Source organism: Podarcis filfolensis (genome assembly GCF_964270895.1).
Source record: "Podarcis filfolensis genome assembly, chromosome: 6".
Classification (NCBI taxonomy): Eukaryota; Metazoa; Chordata; class Lepidosauria; order Squamata; family Lacertidae; genus Podarcis; species Podarcis filfolensis.
Window position 1 is genome coordinate 34592755 of NC_139609.1, and position 14564 is coordinate 34607318.

At 43.1% G+C, this 14564-nt stretch overlaps 1 protein-coding gene across 1 annotated transcript in view; it reads right to left on the reverse strand.

The window, feature by feature from the left end:
• ST6GALNAC5 (ST6 N-acetylgalactosaminide alpha-2,6-sialyltransferase 5) overlaps positions 1-14564 on the reverse strand; it is a 150211-nt gene that overhangs the window by 72139 nt on the left and 63508 nt on the right. Inside the window, exons 2-3 of the mRNA XM_083621034.1 lie at positions 5340-5540; positions 3796-4083 (exon numbers count right to left, since the gene is read on the reverse strand). Of these exons, the coding sequence (XP_083477160.1) occupies positions 3796-4083; positions 5340-5540 (489 nt within the window). The remainder of the gene's footprint in view (positions 1-3795; positions 4084-5339; positions 5541-14564) is intronic.

Genomic DNA, 14564 nt, shown 5'->3' on the forward strand with positions numbered 1-14564 from the left:
TGATGCGTGGAAAGAGAAAATACAACGTTAAAAAAAAATTCAGGTGAAGTTGTGATGGAAACTGCAAAGTTTTCTATGTATCTGTTAGTACTGCTGTCAGACACAACCTTCAACACCTTGTTCCTAAATACACTGTGAGGGTATTTCCAAAGTTGTTCTCTTCTGTGGAATTTTCAGTTGTTGTTTATATACTTTTCATAGAGCATTCACATGTTGTCATTGTTAGTCCATTGCTTCCTTGATGTTATTAGACCTGCTTATGGGTAAAACACAATTCTTGTAACCGGATAACTAAATAGCTCTATGCCCTATGTAAGAAAGTCTGTCCAGTAGTGTTTGAAGTCTTTTTGGGATTTTGTGCCTTTACACTGAATGCTTCCTCTTTGCATCTTAAGCCAGCTTTATTGCTTTCTGTTGATGCGTGCTGGAGGACTCCTGAAATAAATAGCCTCAGATTTGCTCATTGAATAGTCTCTCTAACAGAATAAACTTCATTATGTATACTCTGAAGGAAGCCCCATTGAGCTTCCTAGTAAGAGTGCTTAAGACTGCAATGTAAATTGCAGAATGTCCTGTAGCGGCTTCTACTCTTCTGTTCTCTTTTCTTTTTTAAAATGCTTTATTAAAGGCACCATTAAAAAATAAATAATGATTTAAATGACAAGAAATCAGTAATTAAAGACTTCTTCTACCACAGGAAAAAGAAACAGGCGTGGGGACCAACTGAGACGGACTTCATTCAAGTGATAAGCCAGGGGCTATTTGTCACCCAGGTGCAATAAAACCTTTTACAGTATTAGCATGAAAACTGAGCTTTACTGACAACAAGAACTTGCTTGTGAGTAGTAGGCATTAGAAAGCAGTCTTCTGGGCTGCCATTGGGAATGGCATTGCTGGATAATAAAGCACTCTATTAAGCGGTGCGTGGAACCTTTGGGCAGGATTCACCCAGTGAGTCCCATCTGTGCAAATCTTGCATGAGGGCTCCTCCTTGCACAAAGGGGCTTCTCCCCCCTCCGTCCCACCACACCCTCTGGCGCCTGCCATAATGGGCTTGTGGCAGTTATGGGAGAACTCCCAGAACAGCATGGAGCAGGAGGATTGACGGATGGGACACCCATATAGCATGATGTTGAATTCCAGCCCTATGTCTCAGTTCTACTCCTAGCTAATTATAGAAAAGCAATGCCTCAGCAGTGGTGAAGGGCTCCAGTCCTGAAGCACCCTTACCTAAATTTTGTCAACTTGTAAAGCATTTACTTCAAGAGAACTGTGCACAGGGGCCATAGCCTTATAATAGAAAGGTGCAGAAATTAATTTTTTTATCTCAAATTAATCCATACTTCATCTCCCGTTATCACTCAGTCATGCTTTTTAAGTAAATCCTATCAGTAGATGTACGATTTTAAAAACAACCAAAGGACAACAATTACTACAATGCTTACTACCAAAATCACAGTCAAATCTTGTCTATTTACTCTGAACAGCCACCTGAAATGTGCAGAAAGAGCACTTGCTCTTCCTGTATGGAATGGAATGTCTTCAGACTATAGGTGGAGATTACCTGTCTGAACTGCCCCCAAGTGTTAAAGCAATGACAACACCCAGCTCCCTGCAGGTAGAAATAGAGAAGGCAGGCTCAAAGCCTTCTTGGTGACATAGTAGCTTTTTGTAGGCTAAGAATTTACTGTGAAGTCCTAGGAGGCATGTGCTTGTGTGCACATATTTTATCCGGTTTTTCCACACACAATATACATTTAAATCCCATTACACCACAATAATTTGAGACCTCTTCCCACACTTCTTGCTGCATTAAGAAAACTATACTTTGCTTCAGAACGCAATTAGAGACTATCAGTTTTGAAAGTATCCTCTGTAGCAAATATTACTACTGGCAAGAGTGTCAGTCTGAACTTATCTACAACACAAAATTTCACTTCTGCAAATAGGTTTGTATAGTACACACAAAGCATGCACAGCATTGCATCATCAGTATCATTCATCCAAGGCCCAATGGAGAGGTTGAAATTTGTATGCCATTTTTTTTAAAAAAGCCAACTATCTTTCCTTTGCCCTTGAGAATATTGATTCTGTGGGGTCTGCAAAGCCTTCAAACCCAATGTTAGAGACTTTGATCTGCTAAGAAGCAGAAGTTGCCCATCACAGGCAGACCTACAGATGAAGCTTACTTTAAAGGAAGGAATTCCTTCTGAAGGTAGTGCCCTTTTCACAAAAACACTTCTGCAAAAGGGAGTGATTAAAGCCTATTTATCTGTTTGATTCTGATAATTTAGGCCATGCCAATTTTTTTTTTGTCTGGAAAAGCTCCCAGTGTAACAGAACTCCCTGTTAAGACACTTCCCAATTGTGAAACCAGTGGGTGGTATCTGACTAAGCCATACAGGGAACAGACCCATTGAATTTACGCACTCATGGTGGCAACAGTGGAAGACGGCACAGTGATTGGGCCCAAATTAGGCTCAGTGCTGGTTGGCACTGGCTGTGGAATCAGCTGGGAATCCAGCTGGGATTCCCAGCCCACTTGTGAACTTTCTGCTGGGCTCTGCTGGCAGAGACACCAATAGGCCTTCTGCTCACCCACACATGGGACACTAGTTGAGCCAGCAGAAACAAGAGGGGAGACATCTTCACAGAATCCAACACCTCCTGTGGGATTTGGATTGCAGCCTTAGTTAGGATACCACCCACTGTATACAGCCACCAAATGAAACATTCCTCTCTCTCTCTTTCTGTTATTATCCTTTACTGAGTTTTACATTGATTAATTCTATACATTTTCCATTCGTTCTTCAAAATATGTTAAGTATACATTTTTTTAAAAAAAAAGTTTCTCTCTTAACGAGCAATAGACAGTATGTGGTGTTTGCTCTGAGATATCCCATCAGGCAATATTAATAAAATAAAATAAAACCGGCTCAGCTGGAACAGCACAAGCCTCTTCATCTCAAGAGCCATAAGTTCGAGCCCCACGTTGGGCAAAAGATCCCTGCATTGCAGAAGGTGGGACTCAATGACCCTATGCTCCCTTCTATAGGATTCTATGTGAATTCATTATTATTGTTAACAACATGTATTTGCTGCTTTTTGTTTTTTTCCCACAGAAAGCGATCCAAAGCGATCTACAGAATAATTTGGATTGATTGCCCCTGGAATAAAGGGCAGCCTTTTGAATGGCAACGTGATCACTAAAAACATCCCACAGGGCTGTATGTCCGTGGGGCACTCCACTCTCAGCGCCTCTGAGAAGAGCGTGGCTCCTTAACTCCCGGATGCGGGTAGTGCTGTGGGTTAAACCACAGAACCTAGGACTTGCCGATCAGAAGGTCGGCAGTTCGAATCCCCCCCACAGGGTGAGCTCCCCTTGCTCGGTCCCTGGCTCCTGCCAACCTAGCAGTTCAAAAGAACGTCAAGGTGCAACTAGATAAATAGGTACCACTCTGGCAGGAAGGTAAACAGCATTTCCATGCGCTGCTCTGGTTTGCCAGAAGCGGCTTAGTCATGCTGGCTCCCTCAGCCAATAAAGCAAGATGAGTGCTGCAACCCCAGAGTCGGCCACGACTGGACCTAATGGTCAGGGGTCCCTTTCCCTTACCTTAACTCCCATGCTATTTCCCCACAGTTCATGGAACAGAAATGTCTATTACACACACCTTTTTCTCGGAGAACTTTCATCAGTCGGCCCAAGCCAAGGGCCCCAGAGGAGCTCCCTCTTCGGCGCCCTTGTCCGCCCTTCGCCTCCTCCCCCTCCCCCCGCACCTCTCCGCCTGCGCTCACCTTGTGGTCCAGGACCCCGATGTAGCCTTCCAAGGGGCGGTCGGGGAGGCGCCTCTGCCCGCTGCCGCCCAGTTGCTGAGGGCTCTCCGGCTTCTGGCTCGCCGTCACCGCCACCTGCTGCTGCTGCTGCTGCTGCGGTTGACTTTGCTCTTTCGGGCTTCCGTCGCCGCTGCTGCCGCCTCCTCCGCCGCCGCCACTACCAGCGCCTCCGCCTCCGATGCTACCATACATGAGCAACAAGCTAGTGCACATGGTGGTGAGCGCTAAAGACACAGCCAGCCCATGGCGCTGAAAAGGGGGACAAGGAGACACGCTGAGAGAACCCGCCGTGCGCAGGGGAGAGCGCGCTCCCTACCAGGCAGGCGGCGAGCCGAGCGCTGCGGAGCCCGAGGCCGGACGTGGTGGTGATGGCGGAGCGGGAAACGGCGGCGGCGGCGGCCAGGAGGCGTTGCACGCGGGCGGCTCAGGCGGCAGCACCGTCGCCGGGGTCCCTCGCGGCTCAGTCGCCGCCCCTCCAGGTCTCCCGCTTCCCCGCCGCTCTCCTTCCCACCTCACCAGCCCCCGCCCCGCGCGCGCCTCGCCGCTTCCCGCCTCGCCTTTGCAACCCGCCACTGTTGGAGGAGTTCTGATTGTTGTCAATAAAAGCTCGGCGTCTCTCTCTCTTTCTCTCCACACCCGCGCCAGCCTAACTCATGTGAGGCAGCCCCTTTTTTTGCAAGTTTCCCGTCCTTTTTTATGGCGGGGGTGCGGGTGGGTGTGAGGAGAATGCAGCTCCGCGTCTTGGTAGCCTTTGCAAGTTTTAACTTCTTCTGGAAGGGGTTGGGTCTCCTCTCCATGGAGAGATCCCTGCAGGTTGGTGCGGGCGGGCGGGTGCCACCCAGCGCTACCATTTTAATCTCTGGGGTGGCGGAAGAAGCCGGGGTGGGGAGGGGTGGAACCGTCTATTTCCTGCAAGTTCCAAAGCAGAGAAGCCTCTTGAAAAGTGCGGCTTCCTCCTGAATTTGACCCCCCCCCCCCCACACACTCTGCTTTCTGCCTTCCTAAGCCCCTCTCTCTTATCCTCCTCTCACTTTTCCGGCTTACCCTTTCGCTGCCATTCCCACTGCTCCCACGTTTTGCAGTTTTTTTGGGTGGGGGAGAGAGAAATGCCTGCCCGTGATTATTGCCCTAAGCGCTTGAGATCCCTCCTTGCAAGGCAAGTCGGTTCAGCTTGAACACCAACAGCCATCATCATGGCATGTGAACCTATTTGCTATTTAAAAAAAAGGGCAGGCGGGAAGTTCCTTTGCTTCTCTTCCTTGACAAGGTTTCAGCCCAAGACCCCCTTTGCAAAATTGCCCATGGAGCAAAAATGCCCATAAATAAATAGGGCAAGCTGCACAGAGGCTGAAACCACCCGACCCAAAGGAAGCCTGGGGTCTTTCTTGTCTGTCTCTCCCGACAACTCCCAGCCAGGTCTGGTGGTTTCGCTTCACAGTTCCTAAGGACCGGAGGCGGGGGAGCGTAATCTGGGACCATTTTTAGTTCCTGCGAAACTGACTTACCATCAGCGTCTTCATTTTCGTGCCCCTCTCCTTTAGATACCGCGATCTCAGGCTCGAGCGACTGAAGCCACTTTTTCCTCGAGGGTTTCCATTGCGAAGGAGCCAGTTAATGCGGTTTCCGCCGGGGATTGGGAGCGGGGATAAAAAATCCAAAGCCACAGTCGGGATCAGCCCAACCTTGAGCTGTTGTGGGAAGCGCGGCTGTTGCAGAGATTAGAGAGAGAATTAAAACTGGACCCTTTTAGAGTCTCCCAGTGATCTACACAACTGCCGCCTGGCGGGACCTTCTGGGTCCTAAGGCGCGCCGGCTCACAGCTCCTTCTCGGGCTCAGCATAGGTAGAATTTTAACAGTTTACTTTTAGCTTTTATTAACCCTAGGTGAAAATCAGATGCCTACTTTCTTCGATTTGTGGAGAGGGGAAAATATCGCTCCAGGAGACAGGAAAAGGAATCCTAAGTTTGCACTCACAAACTCTATAATGGCATATTCGATCAGTGAATGACCCTTTCCTGACCAACATAAATTATATACGTATTTAAAAAATACAAGGCGTACTTGCAGGCTGATAATACCAGCAATTATCTTCTTCAAAATTCCTGTTTTAAGCACTATTCTCTACCTAATCATTTCATTTTTAAAGACCTAAGTGCCTGTAGTTTTCTGGCCATTAATTCTATCTCTCTATCTCTCACTAGGCTTTTGTATGTTTTCCAAGCAACTCTTTTGTGAATAGTTCCATTATCTTTTCATAGTGCTTGATTATTTAACTACAGTTTAAATGTTTTCTAGGTCTTATGTCTGTGAGCCACTTATGCATATCACATATCCTACCTTCCTTCCAGTCATTCATAAAGCATATTTGGTTGCTTTTCATATCACATAGCCTAGCATAATCTTTAAAATGTTTGCTTTGTACTAATTTTAGATTATAGCTTTCTCTATTAATAAAACGGTTTTGCTTATTTTATGTGTCCCATTTTCTTTCCCTGGGGCTTTTTCTTCTTCTTTATTAATGATTCAAATTTCATTGGTATAAAACTTTAGTAAAGTAAACTGAATTTCATACTTTCCTTGCTCACATTCCTTGCACCCTTCAAGTTGTTTTCTTAAGAAGTGATTAAAATGACACTATTATAATTTAGATAATATGCATGTCTTAATTATGTACACATTCTCTCCAAATTGCACATAACCATCACACTGTAATATATATCTTCCCATCTAATCTATTTCTATTCAGTATTTAGGAGAAAACTATCAGCAAGCTAACCTATCCATAGTTGCAAATGGTATCTTTTCAAGGCTGAAATTGTCTCTGAAATCCATTTTTCATCTTTACTAATTCACTCATGGACTAGTGGTGGAACAAATACAATCACTAGTCTGTTGCAAAAGTAGCACTTAAGGATTTTTTTTTTAAAAGAAGAAAGTAAAACTGATTATCAGAAGTGTACAATACTAAAACGATCTGGTAGTAAACACGTTTTATCTTATTTCAAAGAAGATTGTCGGCACTGGGTTGTTGTTTTTGCCATTTACTCAATTTGTGGTTTAGAACTGAACAGAACCAATAGAGAGGAGAAGCAATATGAAAAGAACCTCATCAGGTCTTGGTAATTCTTTGTCATGTGGTCTCACTTGAAACTCAGATTATCAGAACAAAGGACCATCTTGATGGATTATTTAAAGCAAAATTAATGGTGGTTTCCAAGTCTTCCTGTAACAGGCTACAAAAGACAGCTCATGCATTTTAAAAGTACTCCCCACCCCCCCCCCTGCTATGAGCAAGCAGGGTTACTGGCAACTGAGAAACTTTTCCCATATCCCATGCCAAATGAAAGCATCATATTTATGATTAAGGCTCATGGATGTAGGTTGGACATCTGTTACACAGTATGTCTAACCAAGCCATCAAGCTTATGAGTTGGGGTGATAGCTAGAGCTAGTTGCTGAGTCTATTGATTAAGTGGCCCATCTAAATTTTGTAATTTAATGTTGAGCTTGCCTTGAATCATGTCCAGTTGTCTGATACGCATATATTTAATTAGATTGCCATGATAATCATAGACATAACCCTTGGCAGCCATGACAGGTACTGTTACAAACAGATAGTGTAATGTAAATTCTACAGTGGTTTTTTTTATGTGTAGACATAGTGTATCAAGGGAAATTTTTAAAGTCAATTACAAAAGAGCCAAGTTAACCTAATTTCAATTTAAAGTCACCAAAATTAAGCTTTTTAGCTTTGTAGCTGTTTATTTTAGAGTATTGGTGTGCACATATATGTATTACATGGAAAATGAACAGACACATTCCACAAAAATAATTAAATTTGCAGCAAGTACCAGAATAGACTGAGTTCATAAACACTTAATTGAGTTTGGAACAAGTCAATAAAGCATTTTTATAAGAGTTCAACTAACTTGCTAGATTCAGTGCAAAGTGATTCATAGCAGTTGTAATTTCTTGTTTTAAATGCAAGGGAGACATAAATAATTACTCCTTGCTTTATACCCATTACCCCTTATGCAAATAGTTTCTGAACGGTAATCTTCCTTGACATCCTAGGCCATTTTACCCATTACTGTATTAAGAACTCTATGTCACAGATCCACATTGGCCACTTTCAGGTGACATGAAAAGCCAAGGTTCAGGGATGGGGAGCCTAAGGGCCTCAAGATGCTGCTAGATGCCGATTCCCATCAGCCCAGGCCATTACCTGTGTTGGCTTGCTAGAAGTGATAGATGTTGGGGTCCAACAACATACGGAGGACTACAGGTGCCATAGTCTATCATGTTGGTAATGAGTCTAGTGTCTCCTGGGCCTTGCACTCGCTGGGTCTCCATCATCCAGGTGGTGGAGGAGGAGTTAATAAGCTTTTGCTTCTGTTTGAGATTATCTGAAGCTTGCTGTGTTGCCTGAACTCAGCAAAGGGTGGTTAATCTTAACTATGGTTTGTTGGAACAAACCAATTTCATACCATCATTTATGAATCTGACTTGCATCAACAAATCATAGCTACGATTAACCACTGTTTAGGTTTTGGATGCAATGCTAAACTCTAATCAATCAACATCAAAAGCAAAAGCTTCTGCCGCCTTCTTGCAACTGTGCCAAGAAGGAGATAAAAGGTGGAGTGTGCAAGCCTGTGGAGGGACTGGGCTCGCTCCCAACACTAGTATCCATCCCATTCATGGAGTTCAGAGAAGTGCAATTGGGATTCCTGGCTGGTCTGTCATTTAGGCACTAGGTGGGTCCAGATCTTATCAGCTCCAGTAGTAACATTAAGGTGACAGTCATAGCGGGAGAAAGTCTCAATGCCCAGAACTGTCTGGATGACTTTTTGGCACTAACAGAAGGCACACTGGTGGTGATGGATGCAGTGACCGATTCTGAGACACTAATCCATCACTCTTCAGAACTCCTGAATCTCAGGCCCAACTGGGTTTTTTAAACTGAGTAATGGCCTGATATCACAAGAAAAAACAGGCACTGTCCTCCCAAACTTCAGAGCTGCTTTTGAAGTGAAGGTGATCTTGGGATCTTCCTGCCCCCCCCCCTTTTTAACTGTAGAACTGCTGCAAGTTCCACAGTCACTGCTCCAGCCTGCCTTTCTTCCTCAGTGCCTCCGAGAGGCAGTAGTGCAATGGCACACTTGATCAATCATGTCGTTTTCAAGAGAATCTTCAAATTTACCCCAGTTACCAACTAATATATAGTGATCATTTTCAGACATGGATGCATGTGGTATTGCACACATGTCTGCATGCACAATTGGTTAAAATGATGCTTCTGTTTCAGCATGGCACAGCAGACATAGCTAAAAATGATCACTACACGTATGTCCACAAATGGTGTAAATTTGGGACTGTTATATGAGTTCCTGTGTGATGCGTTTTATACTATGCACATAGTATATATAGCTGTGCATGCACTAAATGCCACCATATCTGAAAATGATCACCATATATCAGCCCACATACCATGTATCAGTGGGGTTTTTATTTTTGAAAAATTGCAGAATTGTTTTGTAAAATTCAACCACTCCATTGCAATATTTCCAGAGCAAAGCAGTTTCAGTGGTGCTATGTGTTAATAGAATCATTACAGAATTGTAGAGTTGGAAGGGACCCCAAGAGTCATGTAGTCCAACCCCTTGCACCTCAGGAATCACAGCTAAATCATCTCTGACAGATGGTTATCCAAATTCTGCTTAAAGACCTCCAATGAGGGAGAGTCCACCACTTTCTGAAGCAGTCCATTCCACTGTTGAACAGCTGTTACCATCACAAATTCCATCCTAATGTGGGAATATTCTTTCTTGTAATTTAAGCACATTTGTTCGGGTCCTGCCCTCTGGAGCAGCAAAGAACAAGCTGACTCCATCTAACATGGGGCATGCCTTCAGGTATTTGAAAATGACTATATCACATCACCCCTTGGTCTTCTCTTCTCCAGGCTAAGCATAACCAACTCCCTCAACCATTCCTTACAAATCTTAGTTTCCAGAACCCTTGATAATCTTGGTCACCCTCCTCTGCACACATTCCAGCTTGCCAACAACCTTCTTAAACTGTGGTGCCCAGAACCCCCAGGTGGGATTCTGACCAAGGCAGAATAGAGTGCTACCTTTATCTGGACGCTATCAGCACAAGATATGAATTATATATTTAAAAAACTGTACTTGTTTGTGGTTGCTCAAATGGACATATTTGTTTGCAGTACTCCTGTTGAGTAACCAGGGCTTCCACTTTTGAGCATGCAAATGCTCTCCCCATAATAATCCCAGAGTCAGCCTGTCAGCATCTGTCCTCTGCGTTCAGAATGCCTTCAAGCTATTGCCATGCAGAGTCTACAGCTGTTCAACTTCATTCTCCTCCTTTCATGACATCTTTCTCTTAGAGGTTTAACTGTTTTGCATCTCTCTGTGAGGCACTTTTTAATTTTCAGGTTGTTGTTTTTTAAACGGTGCTAATACTCTGGGGCAACATATATTACTCTGGCTCACCTGTATTTATAATATAATTTCCTATGCTAGATGGGATCGCACCACGCCCCATCCCCTCTCTGTGTATGTACTTGAATGTACATTAAAACAGGGGAGATCAGAGGATAAATGGATGTGGAATCACCAAGCTATAGATGATTTTGTTATGACATTAAAACCCCCCAACAAACTATGGAGGGAGGAAAATCCTTCACAGTTGCAGCATTTTGCATCGTTGTATTATTTTGTTCTCTTTTTCATTGTTTTTAGCGAGTGGGGGGATAAACTGGTATTTTGGGGAAGCAAAGCAGAAAGACAAAGGGTGGGATCACATAGAACTGAGTTAAAACAAGCTATGACGTTATTGCTTACAAGGAATTTATCAGAACACAGACAGGAAACACTCTACTTTTGACAGTGGAGGAGCCCAGTCTGCCTATGAGAGATCAGGGAGAAAGAGTGTCTTAAAACAGCAAATGGAGGGAGCTGCTCATACTGGCCAATGCTATCAACCTGGGGGCGCAGTTGGCTATGGGATGCAATCTATGAATCCACATCCCAATAAGTCTCTTGGGCCTCTCACAAGTTTAGAAAGAGTTGGAAGGGATAACAAGTGTCACCTAGTCCAAACCCACTGCAAATGCAGGAATATTTTGCCTAATATGGGGCTCAAACCTACAACTCTGAGATTAACAGTCTCATGTTCTACCGACTGAGCTATACATTGTATATTTTATTTATAGATTAACTTTTTTCCTTTTTGCAGAGATAAAAGGTTAGTGAAATCAGCTTTGCATTGCAAACGCAACCAGTGGAAAACATTCAGCAACTAGCATGGTAATGAGCTCATTCTATAGATTTTTTAAAAACTGCACACTGATTCATGAAATGCTTTTCAAAATTGGGAATGTGCATCAAGAACTGGTCAAAAGGGGGTGGTGGAAACAATATGCTGGATCAATCAATACTATCTCCCTTTTATGAAATTGGGCTGTCTTTGAACTTCTGACAGAAGCAAACAGCTAAAGAATGAAATATTGCCGAGAAGGAAGAAGTGCAAATGAAAATGCACGGGGGACAGCATGATAAGATCTGCTGACTTGGCCATTTTAGTGCATTTTTTTCCTGGGGTTCTCCTTATTCTAGGCAGTATACATAAAGGTATTAGCTATATGAGAACAAATATTTTCAAGCAGTATAGAAGAAACCCACCAGCGAATAAACAATATGCATGTTGCTTGTCTCTTTCAAAAACATAGTCCTGGTTTAACAAAGTCGTATCTTCTGCATTTTAAACATCTGGGATAAGGGCATTCCTTTTTAAACATTTTGAATATAAATAAATAATGTCACTGAAGTGCAGAAGGCAAGCCTATTCTTTTCCTATTACTATTTCAAAGATACAGACATTTGCATTTGTGTATGTGTATGAGTTTAAGTAAATTTGCTGAAGACAAAGGAATAAATTCTCTACCTAGAAAATTAGCTAATTTAATGGAATGCTACAGAATTAATAAAAGCAAAGTGAAATGTTGCAATTTTTGCAAATTATTGGACAGCTGTTTCAGAAATATATGGGGATGTTCAAAGGAAGGGATTATAAACAGTGCTTTGTCTGTAGCAGATTGTGATTTGCGGCCTCCATTTGTCTTTGCCCCCCCCCCTATTTTGTCTAAGAAATATTCTAGAACAATGTTGCACTTGAAATAAAATTAGCATTAAGAGGGTAGGCTCATCTAACTAATATGCATAGAAGAAGGCATTAATAAACCATGAGAAAGGACTAAAAGATAAAAATATATTATGGTGCAGTTTTCGGCGCCTTATGTATTAGTTGATAGCCCAGAGGGAGTTCTCCTGCTGTTACTTACACAAACACAAACATCACTTACGATGACAGGCTGAACCACAAGACTGACAACAAGTGGATCTGTTTCTGTGAAATCCAAGCAGGGGCACGTCAGAGACCCATCAAATATCTTCGAAATCAGCCTAGCAATTGTTTTTGTTTTGTCATTGAGTTTTGTGTGTGTTTGAGGCTTGGAGGGACTTGGTGTTATTCTATTGTCTTGACACATGCACGAGTACTTATTTTGTAAGCAAGAGGAATCTATGTGACAGAAAGCAGTGCAACTCTTGGATAACTCTGCTCTTGAATTTTGGCCAAAAGTATATTGCTGCTCTTCTCACAAACAAGAGATTGTATGCATGAGGTAAAGGGGCAAAGGCAGCTAAGGAATCAATAGTTACTCTCCTTATACTGTAGGGTGGGTGTGATTTAGCTTTATGGGATAGAGCAGGCCTGAAGGTCTTCTATGTACTGTAGCTGTCAGTGGTGGCCAGTAAGATGCTTCACTAAGCAAAACAGCCAGAAGTTTGCCTTCTAAGCATCAGGAAGCAGCTGTAGAAGGGGGACAGCCAGCCAGCACCGTGGAAACACACAGTTGCTGATTGGATAACATGGAGGTAAGCCACTGATGTCTGCAGTGTCCAGGGAGTAACCCCACACTTGTTCCTGTCTAATATGTATAGATAGGAACTCTCCTTCTCATTCAATCGCCACACTAGATACTGGGGTTTTTGACTAGCGGAGCAACCCAATGACAGCCACTGATGCCAGGAGCCTCCAGAGGAGCCCACACCCATAATCTGAAAGCAAAATTAACATACATTCCTCATACTAGAGATGCGAGGCATAGGATTAAGTAAAACAAATCCAGTTATTTTGTATCCCAGGCAAATAGCAGTGTGATACATAAAACACAGATAGTGAAAATGTGAAACTTGTAGATTTCCCAGGGTTGGCATAAATGTGGACATAGCACAATGTACATCAGCCTTGCAGGACTGTTTGGAGCCATATCAGCACAGCCGAGGGGGACAGTGAGTCACTTTGGGATACAACTGTATCATATTGTATTGTTTCTATCAGTAACAATCAGGTACACCCTGGTTATGGTACATCAGTGGAGCCAGGCTTTATGCTTAATAACAAGACCTGGGGAATACTTGATAGAAATGAATCTTCATCTCACCTGCAACAGGTTCGCCAATCATTTAAATGTCTACATGTGCAAAGAAATGTGCATGTGCATTAGATCTCTCCAAGGTGTAAAACACAATAACCAAGAGATCCATGGGTACATATCAGTTTGCATGGGAAGTCAAGGTGCAGGCAAATAGCGAACTAAAATCTCCTGCCGTGGCTTCAGATTCCTAATTTTTTGTTTCTTCACATACACATTCTCAAAACTGACCACAAGATGTCAAAGAGAAAAACAACTACCAGACTTTTAGAAAACATCTGAAGGCTTTTAATGTTTAATAGACTATTGCATTTTAATATTTTGTTGGAAGCCGCCCAGAGGGGCTGGGGAAACCCAGCCAGATGGGCGGGGTATAAATAAATTATTATTATTATTATCATTATTATTATTATTATTATTATTATCATTATTATACCAACAAGATCAACACCAATGCCTGTAGGTGTTGAATACTTATAGAGGGAAATCAGTGGGTCCCACCCACTTGTCAAAGTTGGTCCACAGCAGGGGCCAGCAACCTTTTTCAGCCATGGGCTGGTCCACCGTGTCTAAGACCATGTGGTGAGCTGGACTATATTTTGAAAAGAAAAATGAATGAATTCCTATGCCCCACAAATAACCCAGAGATGCATTTTAAATAAAAGCACACATTCTACTCATGTAAAAACACGCTGATTCCTGGACCATCCACGGGGCGGATTAAGAAGGTGATTGGGCCGCATCCGGCCCACGGGTCTTAGGTTGCCTACCCCTGGTCCACAGCATGGAGAGAGATAAAGACATGACCCCCAGGCCACAAAAGTTCCCCTTCCTAGGCATAGATAGTGACCGTGCCACAGGGAATCTGCCCAGCTTGTGTCTGAAAGCTTCCTGGTCTTTTCTGGCTTCATTGAAGAGTGCCTTGTGACAGATATTCCTCAGCATTATCCAAAGACGGCAATATTTCCTTGGCTACTTTGATAAAGGAGATAATACTGTACTGGGCGAAAACAAAATAGCCAGACTCAAAGGAAAAATAAAGTGCCATCCAGCTGTGTTGGAGAGTGTCAGCACAAAGGAGCTAAACTAAAAGGTATGCGGAGGTAACATTTAATTAATTAATTATTGCAGGGCTTTCAAATGACAAAAACGGTGTGTGCTGTTCTTTTTTGGTGTTTGTAATATGCACTGTTACTGAACAAAGGCTAT